The sequence below is a fragment of the Onychostruthus taczanowskii genome, unplaced genomic scaffold, assembly GCF_017590055.1.
Source record: "Onychostruthus taczanowskii isolate IOZ18803 unplaced genomic scaffold, ASM1759005v1 scaffold12, whole genome shotgun sequence".
NCBI classification, from domain to species: Eukaryota; Metazoa; Chordata; class Aves; order Passeriformes; family Passeridae; genus Onychostruthus; species Onychostruthus taczanowskii.
Genome location: NW_024498351.1, coordinates 12,042,928 through 12,062,054, shown reverse-complemented (window position 1 = coordinate 12,062,054; position 19,127 = coordinate 12,042,928). Strand labels below are relative to the sequence as shown.

Sequence of the window (19,127 nt, the reverse complement as noted above, 5' to 3'; positions counted from 1 at the left end):
GCCGCCAGGCGCTGAGGCGGGCGGCCGGCGAGGAGCCGCCGGAGCTCTCCAGGGTGCTGGGTGCTGCCCGCCCGCCCGGGGCAGCCGCGCCGCCCCAGCCGCGCCGCCGAGCCCCTCCGATGCCTCCGACAGCGCCACTCCGGGGCTCCGCCACCTCTCCGAGCAGCATGGCCCGGATTAGGTACCTCCGCGCGGCTGTCTCGGGCTTTTATCTATGGGAAGCTGCGGTACTGCTCAGGTGAGTTGCTTTCTTTGGGGAACTAGAGGTGTCCCCCGTCCCGGGTGTCGGCAGCTGAACTGCTGGGACGGGCGCGGACAGCGGCCGCGGTCACCGCCTTTCCTCGGCACGAACGCCCGGCTGCCTTCGGCAGCCAGGCTGTGGGCACAGAAACTAAATGCGTGAGCTCCACGCTTCCTGAACGGCTTCATAACATTGCGCTGTCCCGAATCCCATCTTGCATTTTACAAGCAGGAGGCTGTGTACTTCCTTCACTTACTCGCAGATAGAGTTTCCCTGTAAGATCTGTGAATTTTATCACTGCTTTTAGCAGGAATTGTAACATCAATGATATTGAAAATTCTTAAGGTGCAAAGTGTCTATGTGTAAAAGTTACCGAAGATTATCTGAGTTGGAAATATATAGACTTCTTTATTACTGTCAGTTCTTTTCAGCAAAAGGAAAATCACAGATTGCGTTAGGTCAGAAGTCTTGTGCAGAAGCCAAGAAACACTAGCTGAGTGTTTCTGAGACAGTATGGACTGCAGAAGTTCTCTTAAGAGGGAAAGCATTTGCTGTACTAACAACAGTCTAGGATTTGTATTATGAAAGATGGCAACATATCCATAAATTATGACCTGAGTAGAAGACTGAGGTTCATACGGCTTTCTGAGCCCAGCACACTCCTTCTAGTTAAAGTGATGTTAATATATCAATGTAAGCATTCTTTTAATACGTAGCTCTGGAAATGTGGTGATACCAGGCTAAAATGAACCTGGGTGCTCCACGAGGGAAAACTTCAAAAGAAAAATCACACATGTAAAGAAAGAGACTTCAGTGTCATATATTCACTGCTAATGCAGTTAGCCATGCTTGTTATCAACAAACATTATAGCTCTGTATCACAATAAATAAACTATAGCATATAACATGACAGTGCCAGACTATTTTAAGAATCATGTTGTTATTTAACAGACAAAAAATGAAACTTAAATTTGAAAGGAGAGTTTGGGGATTATACATGTAAGGGATTTATAACCATGAAGTTAAGCCAGCATCATGTATTGACCCACAATGATGGCAGACTTCGCAAGTGCTAAGAGGTTTATAGCAAATCTTTCCATTTTGAAGTTAATTTAATGACATGCTTTGTATCAACGTATGTAACACAAACATTTTATAATGTGATTTTATTGTAATTCTGCCAAAAGAAGAGATTTTAAGAAACTTGGTGACATGGTAAGAGATTGACACTGAGGAAAGGGTCAATGCATGTATATTGCACTTTAAATTTTGCAGTGAGTATTTAATGTTCAGTAGAGGTAACCAAACACTTGTGTCGTGCAGGCAATACAAGCAGTACTATGCTATTATTATTCTATTTCAATGTACTTATGGAACTTATTTCTCCTCTGTATGTTATTCCATGCAAATGCCATCCTACTGCTGATTTGTTCATCCTTTATTTTAACACTGTAAAAGCATTTACTCCAAGGGGGGAAAAAGCTATAAAGTCAGTTATGAAATTCATACAGTTATTTTGCATCACATAAATCTGTACTAATACTGAATTGTTTCCAAACATATGCAGATATCTTATGTAGCATAAATTCAAGCTATTCTCTTCAACATCCAGATAACTGTGGTATTGCAATTACCTTTTGCTCATAAACAGTCACTTTGTGATAATGAACATGGTTACTGTGCACATGGACTATATGCTTGGAGAAAGAGTTCAGAAAGCTGCTCAGAATCCATGTTTAACTTCCCTATCAATCTCAAGATAGAGACTGCTGATGACTTTAGGTCTAGAAATAATACATGAGAAATCTGAGCCAGTTCAAAACACATAGGAGTCTTCTCCATGCTTTAAAAATGGGAAAAAAGTGGAAAAAAATTTAAAATATGAAAACCTGTAAAATTCTCAACTTTCCTGGAGACATTAATTCTGTTTCTTTTCCAACTTAAGCCTTGAGAAATGATTTCCTTTGGAGCCAAGGGAACAGGGAATAGTAGAATGCTGCTTCCACTGTCTGTTAGACACAGACTCCTGCCTTAGCACCTGTATAATACTTGATGAGAAGATGGATGTGCTGTGGATGTCTAGGTCAAAGTGGTTTATTTGCTCACACATTTTGAAAGAAATGATGTTATCTTCTCTTACATTGTGCAACTTTGAAACTTTTCTGCTCTTCATTAAGAAACTAAAGGCTGTGTGAGAAAATTGAATGAAACTAACAAGAAAAGCCTTCATTATTTGTCCAACAGCCCCGAGGCTATTTAAAATTAATGTTTAAATTATATGCCTGTGAAGATAGGAAAAAAATATGGTTTTTTATAGCCAGTGTAAATTTAGACTGGCTATTTTAATGAGCAAAGTCTCGAGATGCATGCTTAACAAGAAGAAACTTCACCTGATTTTTTTTAATGACTCATTTTTCATTCCACATCAAAAGTTCCTTCAAATTGCAATGACTGAAACAAGATGTAGATTGGTCATTATAGGATGTAATTATTTGACCTCTGAAAGATGTAGAAAAAAATTAGAAGAACAATGAGGCTGGGAAAGGGTCTAGAGAGCAAGTGTTGTGAGGAGTGGCTGAGAGAGCTGGGGTTGTTTAATCTGGAGAAAAGGAGGCTCAGGGAGACCTTATTGCACTCCATAACTCCCTGAAAGGAGGGTGTAGCCAGGTGGGGATCAGCCTGTTCTCCCAACCAACAAGTGACAGGACAAGGGGAAATGGCCTCAAGCTGTGCCAGGGAAGATTTACATTGGATATCAGGAAGAATTTGTTCATGGAATGGATGGTCAAGCATTGGAATGGGCTGCCTGGGGGGGAGTTGTGGAGTCACCATCCCTGGAGGTGTTCAAGAAATGACTGGGCATGGCACTTAGGACTGTGGTTAAGTTGAGAAAGAGGTGTTCAGTCAAAGGTTGCACTTTGTGATCTTGAGGTCTTTTCCAACTTTAATGATTCTCTGATTATCTGTAGTCTTTCATAATATTGTGCATGTTTGTACTGTAATGTCATAGATTAGCACACATATTGATAATGTATTAATAGATTTTAAACATGAAAAATTATGGTTAAAGCACATAACACCCTGGTTTATGCAATATATTTGAGAATAGAGAGAAAATCTATTATCAGACCTAAAATAAAAAAAAAATATTATTTATTAATATTACTGCCAGTCTGAGCCTGAGCATGATACTAAGAGGGTATAAGTGCAAAAAAGAGGAAAATCTAGGGAAAATAATGTAATGCAGCCTTAAAATAACTGTAATTTACTACCAGAGAAAGGAAAAAAAATCTGAGATATCGTTCGAAGTTATAATACTGTCTAAGACTAAGTATTCTCCTGAATTCTCAGTAAAGTTTTTGTGTTAACAAAAAATCCTCTGGATTTGCCTGAATTCCAAAAGATCATGATGAAAGCAAGATCATATTTGTAGAGTAATTGTGAAGATCAGATCTGTGACCATAACAGCTCAGGAACTTTCACAGACACCAGCACTGGTCTATTAGAACTAAGCTGTATCTATTTTATATGTAGTGGGGAAAGAACAGGATGAAAAGGTAGGCTGCATTGGGGAAATGCAAAATACATTCTCCCTCTGTGGTATTTCTTTATTTATTCATACTAGCATGGACCAAGAATCATGCTACAATTAGATTATTGCCTCTTTCTTTGCCCTTTTCACTACTCCATTGGACGTACATTGAAGGAAACACTATCTCAGACACAGATAATTGCTTTTGAAAACCAGATTTTTGTGGGAAAAACGTCCATGCAACCTAACTCTGGGGCATATCTGAGCTTAACATTAACTGATTTTGAAATTGTTCCTGCATTTCATTGCAAATTGATTTGAGGTGAATAGCTATAAGAGGCAGAAGTCATTATCCTTTAGGCCAGTATTAGTTCTTTCAACTAATGAAAGAGAAAAAAATACAACAGCTAAAAACTATTAATTCTGACATAGCATCACAAACATATTTGAAAATAAAGATTTTCAGGTGTTCTAATGAAGCTTCAGTAGCTCATTAATATGTTAATAATTAGACCTACAATGCTACTCAAGAAATGTGTCCAAATCAAAATGTGGATAAAAGTGTGTAAAAGAAAATCTACTAAAGCAAGATGACAGCACTGAGGCACAATACCTTTCCTCAGCAGCCCAGACTTAATTTGAAAGATAGTTTCTGTGGAATAAATCAGTTGGCAGACTCCAGGTCCCATGAAAAGCACTCAGCACATCTCAGGGAGTAGCAAAGGAAGGATAGGTGAGCTGGGAGCTCAGACTTTCAGCAAGGCAGGAAGGAAGAGGATTCTGCCATAAAAGTTTGCAGTCCCACAGCACTCATGAAGGAGAAGAACAGTGCAAAAGTTCAAATTGATGGGCAAAGGTGGTAATGAAGAGGTATGCCCAAGGTCAAAGCCAGGTCAGCAGGTCAGGCTCACGATCAAAATGATGAAGGTACAAGACTGGGTGAAAGTATGCTTGCACACTAGCTCGTGCCGAGACCACAAGAACCTCCCCAGCACTTCTGAGGGAGAAAAAAAAGGAAATACACAGTTAACAGAAACATAAACAAGTCCTAAGAGAAGAGAGGTGAACCTGTACTGAGGGTTCTACTAAACAAACAGCTCTGTTTCAAAGCTGAGTTACCAGAGCTCACACTGAGCCCAGTCAGTCAAACTCCTGTGATGAAGGGTCCTTCCAAAAGTCTAGGAGGAGAGCATCAGTACCTTTAGGGAAGCATTGCATTTTCCAAAACTCAGACAAAAGTGACAAAAAGGGGTTTTGTGACCCCTTATTTGAATATGTAATTCAAATTCTCTTGTATTTCAGCTCTACTGATTTCTCTTGTATTTCAACTATACCACTGAAGACACTGAAATCCTTTTGCATCAAATAGGAGTTTCTTCATGAGTATAAATTTGATTCGTGCTTTAGCTATCCATTCTTTATTTCTAGAAAATCTTGATGACTTTTCTAAGTGATTATCATCTTTATAATTTCAGAAAAGGATTATATATTTGCATATTATGTATATATTTTTGTGTTTATAGTACTGTAAACTTTAATAAAATTAAATAACAATTAAACTATGAATCTTTGAATCCTTACAGTGCCAATGACATTTTCTTACTTTTCAACTTTTTTTAATTCATTCTCAGCCAACTGATGGTAACAACAACTGAAAGCAAGTAATATTGTGAGATAAGTGCTGTGCTTCTGTATGATGATAAATGTAATAGCTGCTCTATGATATTATTTTTGTCCAGAAATACTAGGAATCATAACAATCAGAGAAAATGAAAATTTTTACAAGATTAGAGCTTCTTATTTTAACAGATTCAGAATACAGGCTTCAAATGACCTTACTGAGTATTATGTAATAATACCTATAGGGAATTATTCCTGCAAATCAGCTTTTCTCAAGTAATGCATGATGAAGAGCCCTTTTGTGTGGTGTTGCTTCTTGTCCTCTGTACTGCTTTTCTTACTAAACTTCATGATGTTTAGTGAAAGAATTAGTGAAGGGAGATAGGAAATAGAAGATATCACTTTCACTGGTATATAGGCATCATGAATAGGTCAAGTAAAAGGCACCATTTTGAGGATATCAACTGCCAGCAAAAAGGGAACATCTCAGAGAACAGGAAAATGCACAATAAAAAACTATGTTTAAGAAGAATGCAGGACCAAACCAGAAGAGTGAGAAGAGCATCAGAAAGCAGAATAGTTTGCACTGTAAAGTCAAGAAAAAAGGGTATACTTTTTTCTAGCATAATCCATTATTTTTATGACTTCTGAGGCAATATTATCCTTTCTGGTTGATTCCTTCAGATGGTGTGGCATTGGAAGTGTAAGTAATGACAATAAAATGAAAGAATGAGAAAAAAAAATAAATGGTATGTATTTATACAAATATAAAAGAATGCATTTCATTATTACATTTCCAGTCACATGTCTAACAAATTGCTCCAATACATGCTATTGAATACAACAGCAAAAAGGGTAATAGCACCCAATCTACACTTAACTGGACTGTCCACATGATGAACAGAATCACAGAATCAATTAGGTTGGAAAAGACCTCTAAGATCATCAAGTCCAACCTTTGAATGAACACCCCCATGTCAACCACATCATGGCACAAAGTTCCACATCCAGTCTTTTATTAAACATCTGCAGGGACAATGACTCCACACTCCAAATTTTCATGCAATTTTTCCATACCACATACCACCCTGCTACTTCTCTGGGCTTACCACTGACGTACAAAATGAGTGGGGATGGCAGGGAGAGTCAGGGCTATTTCTAGGAAGGAACTTCCCTTAGGAAGATCAGTCCTCTTCGATATTGTTATTACTGAAATTTCTTTCTGGTGACATGGAACATTAGCAAAATTCAGTTTCTAAGGGAAACAGTTTGAGACCACAGAAAAGGTAGAAAATTTCGAGAACACTCTGGCCTGACATGATCATAGTCACTAATGGGGCTGTTGAAATAGTGAAGCTGCACAAGCAGTGGGGCTACTGACTAATACAAATCAATGGTTAGAGGAAAAAGCAAGGCAGCAGGTTATCCTGAGGCTCTTCTGGTGAAACAATAGAGTAGAAGACGGGAGTACTAAATTTTCTTAAACTGTTACTTAGGTTGAGTTAATTGCTATTAACCTGCATGGGATGCTTACAGTTAAAACTAATTTAGGAAAAGTATCATAAGCAAAATCAAAACAGCTATGAAATTTAAAAAAGCAATTTCTTCCTCTAATAAAATTCAAGCTGTAGTTATAACTACATCACCTACTGTCTTAATATTTTTCTCTTTTTTGCATTCCCTCTTTGATATAGGATAGATATATAAACACATTTAATCTAAAAAGAAGTATTGGCTTATGCTACCCATCACAGCATTGCTCAAGGCTTCATATACTATGTACAGCTTATATTAAGACTCCACTATGTATAGAGTTTATTCCCACTTATAAAAAAACATTCCAAATCCATTCTCCCTTTCTGAATTTTGAAAGGCAAAATATGAACCTAATGTAATCCTAGCACCTCTGAGGATCCACAAGTACCAGAACATGCAATTTCACAGATGACTTTCACCAAAATTGGCTGTTAACAATTTTGTATGATTTTTACCAACACTTTAATTAATTTTAATTTCCCAAGTAACCACTCAGCAGAAATACCTGGGTAATACAGTTATACCAGCACAATTCTCGTAGGGTTTCTTTTCTTTTCTTTTCTTTTCTTCTATTATGACTTTACATTTTAGTGGGAGACTGCACTTAGGGACTATTTTGGGACTGACCTTAGGGACTGTTTTGTGAAAGTTGGTTTATAATGTTCTGGCATAGAGTAGGACTCAATTTCTAAAAGGATCTTGAGTTTTTGTCCTGCTAAGTCTTGTAGTTTCATAAAGGGTTCAAAACTGCACTGTCTTTTATTAGATTCAGTAAGGCACAGGAGAGTCCATTCTCTGGACTAGGCAGGCTAAGACATCTTCAGGGACCAACTCAACTTCCAGGTTTGTGAGCAATATATGTGCTGACTAAGAGTGCCGTACTAGATGAAATAAATGTCATAAAGTGGTAAATTGATGACAAAAACAAAACACCTTGAAATCAATATGACTTCACACAGTGAAGTTGTGTCTGTGTTCTAGGATAAATGTCCATTCTGTGCCTAAGCACACACATGGAACTTCTGTGAAGGGATGTGAATCTGTAGGATGTTTTCCCTGAGGCTATTGTGTCAGATCCATTACCTCTGACTCAGCAGAATTAGAACTAAATTCAAAGTGGGCAGATTTCAGCATCATGTCTGGAATACATCCCCTAAAAGACTTTTTTTTAAACCCATAGTGGATTTACTTCATAGTGCTTTATTCTGCTAGAAGAACTCTTTGTGGATAGTTTCTTTTCTTTCTTTTGTTTTGTTGGTTTTTTGGTTTGTTGGGTTTTTTTTTTTTTGGTTTTTTTTCTTGGTTTTTTTTTTTTTTTTTTTAGGAGCAGATTTATCAGAGTTTGCTTAAACTCTTAATTTGCAAGAGTTAAAGTAGTATAAAAGATCTTGTTGTTTCTCTCAATTCTTGTGCACTAAAAATTGATAGTCAATTGTTTTGAACATAGTACTGCAAGTTTTTACTACAAAAAATGAATATGAAATGTCCCTACTTGAGACAGTAATCTGTGATTACAAAAAGTACAATACAGTGGGGAACTGGAATTAAAAATACTATTTGGAAGTTTCTCCATATATGTGTAAAAATTTTACCTTTTATCTTCAAAACTTATCCCCAAATTCTAACACTCTGTTAATGAGCTCTCAGAATATCCCTCTCTCTTTACCTATTTCTGTTGTTCCTCTATACATACCTTTGGATCCAAAAGTGCTCAAATTTTCATCTGTGATCAAAATGTGAGCACAAAGGCACTTGTTCAGATTCCCTGAATAAAGGTTAACAGAATGCTCTTTCCCCTCCTTTTCAACAGGAATGACTTCTTCAGGAGAAAACAGGTCTTGCACCTAATGAAGCCTTTAACACTGTTGAGGAAGGGGGCAGTGTCCTCAATGCTTTCATGATGATCCAGGGAAAGGGAGAGAGCGTTCTGCCCATACCCCTTGCTCATCTGGTGGAGGATATGTGAGGGCAGTGGGGGATCAGCTCAGGTCATGACCCTTCCTTCCCTCAGTGTATTTGGAGTTCTTTACACAAAGTTCCTAATACTGGGATGATAATTTAAGGGGATGCTGTCATAATGAAGACTAGGAAAGCAAAGACTAAAAATGTATCTGAGAGGAAGTTTAAGCACCACTTTCTATGTGTGAAAGAGAATGCGTGTAGTGGACCAGGATAATTTAAAGGAAGCACTAAAGGCTAGCAGCACTGTTTTTTTTTTTTAACCTTCACATTATTTTCTCTGACTTATTCCGTAAGGAATATGCTTCAGTGCATGCATTAGGAATACTGGGTTCTGTCATTATGTGGCATGAATTCTGTCACTCTCATCATCACCCTGAAGCTCAACTCTGTTCTTGTTAAAGAAAGTCTTACACTGATTTATTACAGTGTTGATCCTGGATAGAATTAATAGAAAGGAAAAAATTACTTAATCCATATGTCTCATGTAAATTAACACGGTTGGTTAAACATCACCATTCCTGTCTCACAAAAAATTCCAAAGCTCGGAAAATATTTTCTCACTTTTCAGTACATTAAAAGAAGTTTAAGTTGCAGAAAGCAGGAAAAATCTCCTAATTCTGTGGGGAAGATGTTCAGAGTCTTTGAAAATTAGAACCTAAGACTCCAACTTCAGTTTCCATTGACAATAGAACACTGATTGTTACTGACAAAATAGAAAGGACACTGAACAATATTCCACCCAAACTTGCCAGCATTTCATAAAACTACATTGCAACATATATATTTCCTTAAAACTCAATTTCATGAAAACGGTATTTTTTAAACTAGAAATATTTTGTCTTATTTGAAAACTCTAAATTATTAGTAATAACACAGATCTACACTATAATTAGCTGGCTAGTCAGAATAAACAATTTCATGAGAAGCATTTTGGGAAAAGTACTTTATATAGTGATTTTTCAGGCTATATTCAGCTTTTCTCTAACAGAACTTTTATCAAAATTATTTTAGAGACAAAGTCAAATCGAAACAACCATCTCACATGCTCACTCAAGATACAGGACTAATACAAGCAGAGCTTCCCTAAGGCAAACAGAATAATGTTTCATTGAATCTTGGTTCAGCCTCCACAAATCTGGAGTTTTAATTCAAAATCAATTTTGTATCTAGTTTTGATAAACCTCAATCATTTTACTCTAATGTAAGATTTTCTGAGAAAATTTTATGCATAGTAAAAATTAAAAAGAAGCACAGCAAAGAACCCATTTCCAGTTTTGTTTAGGGTTTCCAACCCATGAAAGTCGATTTTTAAAGCAAAACAAGATAAAAATGGAACAGAATACATATAACAGTCTAATTGGCCATTAATTATGATTACAAGAAAGACGTCTCTTCTACAGATGTACACTTCAGTGAACACTGTTTCTGTTTATACTGTTGAGAGTACAGCAACCTAATAAATGCAAAGCTGATGGGACACTCCTATAATAGTAAAAAATCCATTAGAACTAAGAAACTCAGTGATAACCATCTTCACAATTTAAAGGACATTTTGAAATGTATTCTAAATGCAGAATCAACAAAGTAACTACATTCTGTAGAATTTTGTTTGCGGAATTCACAGGTTCTTCCTAGATCTAGGAAGAATTGCCTTGAGAAACAGCAGTTTACAGTCAAAAGTCTCATTTGCATTAATTTGCCTTTCAGTTTTGTCGTCAGCTGCATTACCATCCATTATGGTGGTGAAAGACACCAGTCAGGTCCTGTGCAAGGTCACTTGATTGGGGGAATCATGCATTAACCACGACAATAAATGTAATTATTCCACCCTGACAGCTTTTATAGAATATCTGGTGTGATAACATAGAATATTCAAGAAATTATTTTACTTGGTCATTTTGCAATCTGTCCATTACAACAATAACTTTTCTGCATTATTTAGTGAATACACAAATTGCTCTTTATAGTAAGAGAATAGTACAAGTTCAGACTACTATGAATAAGTGGTTTACAGATTCTGTAATATTTTAAAAAATATTCCATGCCTTTTAGCCAAGTACGATCTATCAAAAAAACCTAAACCGAACCAAAACAAAGTTAATTGAATTTAAAGAAGATCTAACTATTTTTAATTAAAAACTAAAGTTGTCAAAATCTTAACCCAGTCATTAGGTCCTTGGAAGAGTCCGTGGAGAGATTTGTCAGAATTTGAATATTTGAAATATTCTCTGCTCCTCTTGGAGTTAGCTTTTTCTTCCCCCAACAGTTGGCTGAATAAATTAAAAATGGCAAGAAACTAAGACATGAGTTTAGATCATTTATAAAAATAGTCTATACAACAGGCTAAAAGAATATTAAGTAGGTGTCTCTGGGAAAACAATGCAAAATAATCAGAACAGAGTCCTAATTTATAAAACATATTAATTCACTTGTTGCATGGCTGAAACTGGCAACAATAAACTTGTCTTATACAACCAGGCAAAATTATAGATACAACCAACCTGTAATTTGCTTAATGCATGTTTTAATGAAGATAGAAAGCCTTGCCCATAGGATTATAAAGAATGCTGACAAATTAGTTTTATTCTTTTACCCTGAGAGACTTTTCCTAAGAAAGGTGTAAAGCCTTGTGCTTATATATATGTACCAAGTCACCAAAAAAAAAAAATCTAACATTATCTAGACTATAATATACTAGAATGATGATGATGACAGAGCGACTTAATCAGAAGACTTCAAATCACATTATTCTGGTTTTTGTCTCTTTGTTAAGAAGAGCTGAAACATTCCACAGCAATACAAAGTTTTTCAAAACTATAGTCCATAATTTAAGTACTTTATGTTAGCATGTGTTAAACATATGTTTACTTTACCAAGCTATTTTACTTCCGTGACAAACATGACTAGAGGAAGACTGTAGAACTGGAGGAATTCTCAACTGTATTAACAAATGCCAAAAAATTATGGCACCTTAAAGGCATGAGGAACATGAAAAAATGCTTGTAACTATTGCCTAAGCTACAGGAGCACTAAAATTTAATGTGAATTCTGTAGCTGAGACAAAAAAAATATTCAAATCTAAAAGAAAATATTTTTCTAATAGTTGCATTGAAATGCAATCCCCTATATATTTAATGTAACTTTCATTTGTAGCCACTAAAATAATAAAAAATAAATATTTAGTAAACTTAAAATGGAAAGGTTTTGGTTTTTTTTTTTTGCACATAAGTATTGTTACTTGGCTGAAAATATGTCTTGATTCAACTCTACTTATCTCTGTAGCTGTGAAAAATCAGTAGAAAATCTAAATTTTACACAAAATATTTCCAACTTTCTTGAGGGTTTTTTTTAGAAATTACCTTTTTAAAGTCTTGGTGATACAATGTTTCTGCTCCTCTTAGTTGATATGACACTCTGGCAAACATGAGTTAAGAATTCTGTGTTTGTTCTGATAAAATTATTATTATCTAAAACATTGCAGGATATGAAAATCTGCATTTTCTCTGCACAAGGAACTGTCAATTTTATGACCTACAACGAGTAAAAGAGATTGCATCTTTAATTAGCAAGAAACACATTATTGTAAGTTTTAGCAGAAATACAAAGAAATGCATTTGCAATCTTAGTCTTTGTTAACACATTGCAATCTTAATTCTTTCTCTGTCATTTACTCTCTTTGGCTTTATTATATGCCACCTTCTTCCACTATTCTTTCACCATAGGAAACTTTTTTTGTCCCTCAGAATGAAATTAATTTATTCACCAATAAGTCATTATTCAAATAGAGTTATTTTCATAATGGAATACAAAGGAGTTGGAAGAAAATTATCTCCTTGAATTAACCTTGAATGGTAGAAGGTAACGTTCTCTAATTCAGGCATCTAAACTAAGAGTTCAATTACCCTGAGTTCACAATACAAATAATGTAAAGAGATTGTCTTCCAAGGATAATTCAGAGAAGGAGATGAATTTTGTATTTTGTTTTGTTTCTTTGAAGAAAGTATCTCTGTGTGAGCTAGAATGGAGCAGCAGTGACAGATTATTTAATATGACACCTTCAGTACTGGATCCATGCAGCTGTGACCTCCTGACATAGCTCCTGGCTTTCCAGAATGGCCCTGGATTTTCATAAATAAATATTTCTGATGAAGGGCCTCCAATCAGAAAAGTCTTTTTGTCTTTTATTTTCTATGAAGCATTTTAATTTTCAATATAGAAATTGGTTTTAAATTTTATTGAAATTTTAAAAATAATTCCTTAAAAAATTTTATTCTCTCTTCTGATCTCCCACTCCACAACATTTGCTAATCTTCAAGGTTTCAAAATTTAAAATTCTTTTTTGCAGTAAAACACAGTGACTTGTATCTCTTTTCTGACACAGCTATCTCAGTTAGTCAGTTTAAACACATCACACCTCAAAAGAATAGCTGTGCCATGCCACTTAACTGAACAAATGCATTTCAGTGGTAAACTGTGCAAAAATTTGGAAAAACCTTAGCCTTATCCCCAAAAAGCAAACAAATTAGTGTTGTTTATGCTTTACACTAATGTATTATATTTTTTTTGGTGTAAAATTAAAGGCAGTTTTTGTCTTTCTAAAAAGAGCAGGGTTTGTTTTTGCAAAAACAAGGAAAACGCTCTAATTTGGATGGGTTTGAGGCCTTCAGTAATCATTCTTGTTATATTCTTTGTTTTTCATTTTAAGCTGTCACATGCTGGAACATTCTACCCTCAAAAAGGTATTTTTGTTCAGTTTTAGGTACATCTTGACTAATGCATGCAAATTCTGCTTACTAATAACTCTGATCTTGTTAGCCCTTTACCTACTTAGTTAGTAGATCAGATAGTTAGAGACATTACCATTACAAAAAAAGTCATTTTTTGTACCATTACAAAAATGCTTCTGACTTCATCAAATTAAAAGCTTGCTTTCCCCATTAATTCTGCCAAATGTATTTGATGAAGGTCTGTATTGCTCAGAAGAAGCTTTGAATGCTTTCTTCATATCACAAAATCTTATTGCTAAAGTTTTCAAAATGCAAGGCACTGTCAGATGCTCCAACACCACCAATTAGAGGATCATTTCCTTCCTAACAGACCTCTTTAATTACATGGTTACACAGAATATTTTTTGTTTTAAAATCTTATTAATTCTATCACCATTGCTTACAGCTATGGAATCAAGGAGACTAGTTATGAGATTCATTCTCCACCTATTGCTGGTGAACCAGTGAATAAGTACCACTAGATTAATTTACTGAAGTGCTTTTGTGTAGAAATGTATGTGAGATGCAATTAAATACATATTGGCTGCAGTTTTTGCTTTCCTTCTAAGGGTGTAATTAATTTCTTTGAACTTCATTGGGAAGCATTTTCATATGAAGTGCACTAAAACCATTCAAACATCAGCTGGAGGGAATGGACCACAAACACATCATCCAATTGCTCCAGGGGTTTGGCCACACTTGCTGTCTGAGAGAATAAGTTAAATAATGAAATGAAAGATCTACTAGACCATTACAACGTGTGTAGTGGCACTGTAGTATGCATTGTAAAATGAAAAGCAAACCTTCTACCTCTCTGAATGACTAAAATGGATCGTGTTTGAGACAAAATTAGTAGTTTATGATCAGATGAAAAGAATCCCCAAAGACTGGTGTTGATGTAAGATTTTCAAGAGAAAGTGCATCAGTATTTTACCTATGGAAGCCAGAAATTTACCATATAATTCAAAGATAATTTGTATCAATTGTGCTCAAAAGTAAGTCTGTGAGAATCTGGAGACTACACACAGGCTAATTTGGATAAATTAGTGGATTCTCCTAAATTGGACTTGGAAACGTCGCTCTAGGAAGCTTCCAGTGGAAGGTATAATTACAGCATACCATAATCTTTCTTTATCTCTGTCACCTCCCTGTAGCAGCAACAAAACACGAAGACTCAGCAAATGGTGTAAGACGTAATTTCTTCCTTCTCTTTTGTCCATACTGTTCTTATTAAGCCCTTCTGGAGTGATACAATCTTTTTTATAGAAATGCTGGTGGTAGTCCATTACTTTATTTCTTCAATATTTTCGAACAAATATATATTTTTTAAGGCTGAAACCACACACTGAAAACAATTTTTTAATAACCCACATTGAAGGTGAATGTTTAAATGAGGGAAATCAGTAAAAACCAGCACTTTCTGCAGTACAAAAATGATAAGTCTCAAAGGTAGGAGGCCTGAAATTACATTTGAAAATATGCCTTTTAAAATAAAGTTTGTATAAAGCACTTTCATATGTAAAGTTTCTTTTCCTTGTTTGTGCTTTGATAAAAATGTGCAGAAGGTTACGATAGATAGACACAACTTGCAGGTAGAACACAGTAGCTCTTCAGGAAAAAAAAAAAGACATGGGAAAGAAATCTGATTTTTTCAGCCTTAAATGTTTGAGAGAAGTAAACATTTGTGGGGATTGTACATGCCCTTTGAAGAGTTTTTTCCAATAATTTTATTTTGGAGGAAGAGAAGACAAAGATGTTCTCTCACAAACATACCTACTTTAAATAGACATTCCAGGAACACAGATTGATGACCCATGCTTTATCTTGGCAGCTAAATTGCCAGCTAAGAGATGATGCTCCCCATTTAAATTCTGTAGATTTTGATTCTCTGGCTGTATAGCTCTGTTAACTATATTTTGTTTCAGACTTCTATAGCAGCAAATATTTTAAAAACATAAAAGAATAAATAATAATGTAAACATATTCTCAGCAGAGGATTAAAAAATAGCTGAATCCCATCACCTGCAATCACAGTCACCCATGTCACAGCATCCTAAGGCCTAGCTCCACCTTGAAACACACAGGGCTATCTATCTCTGCTCAAAGTGTTAAACTATTCCATAACTGAAGTGTTTCAGTGGTTGAAAGTCTTTCAATTTTGATCTAAATTTATTCCTGGCAACTTCACATCCATTTGTTTTCATGGCAATGTTATAGTTTAGCTTACAATTCTTTATTCTTTGAAGGTGCATGTCATAGACAGAATATTTACCTCTCTTTTTTCTAGTTGTGGTCAACCTCTGATTCTTTAAGCTTCTAGTTTATGGGCAGCTCAAGTGCACTTTCCATTCCAGAGCTCAATTTCCTACTGTGCAAGGAGCTGATGCTCGTACAACTGCTTAGTAAGTCAAATACCCAGCTGTGAAAGGAATTGAGCAAGATGAGCCAACATTACAGCTGCAACTTCCAAACCTCATTACAGCAACTGCAAGCCTGCAACCCAACCCCTGTGTAGAAGGACCCTGAGAAGACATTTCACACTTGGAACTATGCCCACTGCTTCCCTTCCTTAAGCTCCTCAAATCAATCAAGCGCCTTTTGACAGTCTGAAGATTTCTGCATGACACTTGTAATGTTTAATTTGAATTTAGCCTGCTTTTCTACATATCAGAACTCATTCCTTTTCACCAAGCTAGCTATATATGAAGAGCAGTACCTTATATTTTATTAAATTCTTTCTTCCAGAAAACTGTATTGTCTTAGTTGGTACAGTCTGATCTTCTAAGTTATTAAATTGTGTGTCTAAATTCCCATTTGAATTTGTCCAACTCTCATTGGTTTTTCTTCTGCCTTTATTCTTTAGGTAAATATCCAGCATTTTCTGCTGCCTTGAGATACTTATGCACTTCAATCAAGCTATTTTTTTCCATTCTTCTTTTTTGATAAACTAAGAAGATTAAGCTCCTAAAGTCTCTTACTTGAAGCAAATTTCCCTAACTCTCAGGTCATGGTTTAGTGGCTTTGTTCAGTACCTTTCCAAATGCTTTAATGTCCTTTTAAGACTCAAACATGGAATTTGATTCAACATCCCAGAACTGGTCTCATTAATATCGTATAAAATAATAAGTGACCTTCATGCTTCTACTCTTTCAATCTTTCTGCACCACTGGACAACACAGTAGTGCAGTGAGAACTTCACCACAACAGTGCTGAGTTGTTTCAGGAATACTGAGTCCTTCTTCACTGCTTTCTCCAACTCTGCCCACGTTCACAGTTCATACCTCTCTTAATATTCTTCCTCTAATTGTTTTAAACTCTCCTACTTAAATGAGCTGACTCTGGGAAAGAGGTTGTTTTCTTCCACATCATCAGACTTTATGTCTCTGTCAATTTCTTAGTTTTAAACCATCAACTTTTTGCATTTCTTAGTTTTAAACCATCTTTTTGCATTTCTTTTTGCATTTCTTAGTTTTAAACCCTCAACTGCTTTGCATTTTCTTTCCAGATTATAGATGACATTGCTGAGCACCATTCTTACAAATAGCTTACTTTCTCAAATTTAGGATCTAGTAGCTGATCTAGAGAAGCTGCATCTTATCTGTGTTAGGCTGCTTCTTACTCTCTAACATTTATATTCCACTTGAAATATCTTCAGCTTGATGTAACAGTTTCTGATTCACATATGACTTCTTTGTAGGTAAAGTAGCTGTGATTTAGGAGTTTTCTATCTCAGTGATTGAAATTCCAACTTGACGGGCTTCAAGACATTGATGCAAAGCTCATCTGTTCCCAGTGAAAAAAAAAGGTTAATGGACAGAATAGACCAGAGACAGGAGTAATTATAGTCCTTGTGATTCTAATTATCTTATCTTGTCTGGTGTTGTGTGACAGCTTATTTGAAACAACTAAGTTTTGATGGTGTAAATTGGTCTGGTCACAAATAATTTTTTAATGTATCTTTTGATATTTTCAATTTTTTTCTTGATTCTTGTCCACAACTTCAGTTAAGAAATTTCTTTTGAATTGTTTTTGAAGGCTTAATTTACATTTTAAAGATGTTCAGGATACATCCAGGAAATTGAAGTCAAGTGCTGTTCTATGTCTGAAATTGGAAAATAGTGTAAATGCTTATAGCTGGTAATAATATTTGCCAATAGCTTACAGGAACAACTCAGAATCAGTACCATGGAGATCATTCTTGTTGGTAACTTTTCCTCATAAAATATGAACAGACCAGAAGACTGTCAGGTTATAATCTCTCTCCAATAAAAGACTTCAGCAATGGGAAGCTTCTACAGTGTACAGCTTTCTTTCTCAGTAATTTAAAGTCACATAATGACTTTATGTTCAACACAAATCCATTGTACCTTGTTGATATTAAAATTCTTGCTGATATTAAACTCCTGTAATTCTGCCTGTTAGAAAATGCATGCACAAATTCTTTAAAGAACTGTGACAGGTCAGAATGAATTCCCTCTGGAGGCACGCAAAGCCATTCCTGGACTTATGCAATAGTTATGTATCGAGGACAAAGCTACGTGTGTTATTAGCACTAAAAGGAGCTCAATTCTTAGCTCATGGAAGGAGTATACCATCCTCTAACCCCTTAGCCAGAGGTCTAGCTTTCAGAGGCAGGGTGCAATAAAACTGAAGAGCCCTTACCATGCAACGTAAGTTTTTATATTAATCTGGAAACAGAAAAACACTTCCTAAAATCCAGGGTTTTACTTAGGTTTTACTATATTATTGAGTCTAGATCCTTTTTAACTAGTATTCCACATGTCAGCTTTGACTGATGAAAGTTTTATTTGTCCACCAGTATTCTTGAAATACATATTTTCAATAAAAGTTAAATCAAAAGGGCATAATTCTGCCAAACTCAAACAGCTTTTTCTCATTACACCCCAAGTTTAGTAAAAAGGGAAAACATTCCTTGAAGAAATATTTAGTTACAAATTACAACTGACTTTTGAGATAAAACTTGTTTATACAAAAGGTATTAATTATGCTGAATGTATTTTTTTCATAAGCAGGCATTAAATTATTCAAGATACTCTGAGACTTAAAATTGACTAATGAAAGCAAATATTAATGATGCCATCATATGAAAAGGTAAATGTCACTTTGAGAAAATCCGTAGTCACAGCAATTACTATTTTTCCCAGTTAGCATTAGTTACCCTAATTTGAAATTACTTTATTCCATGGCAAAGCAAGAGCTACAAGTACAACAAAGAAAGATTTGCAAAAATTTCAGTGAAGTAAAAAAAGAGCAAAGAAACAAATTATTCCTTTCCAGTAAATTATATTCAAGCAAACAATGGGCCTTTCTATACTTGAGTTCTGGATAATTTATGTATATTAAGAATAAAAATATAGGATTGTTTATCCATAGTATAGAAATGTCATATACCTAAAGAACAGAAATATAAATTCCTTACTAGAAGACTACTAGAAAGAAATCTAAGATT

At 35.4% G+C, this 19,127-nt stretch overlaps 1 protein-coding gene across 1 annotated transcript in view; it reads left to right on the top strand.

Moving 5' to 3' along the window:
- The first annotated feature begins 119 nt into the window (after positions 1-119).
- The window catches only part of GLRA3 (glycine receptor alpha 3), a 76,132-nt gene continuing 57,124 nt past the window's right edge, over positions 120-19,127 (top strand). Inside the window, exon 1 of the mRNA XM_041395676.1 lies at positions 120-238. Within this exon, the coding sequence (XP_041251610.1) occupies positions 120-238 (119 nt within the window). The remainder of the gene's footprint in view (positions 239-19,127) is intronic.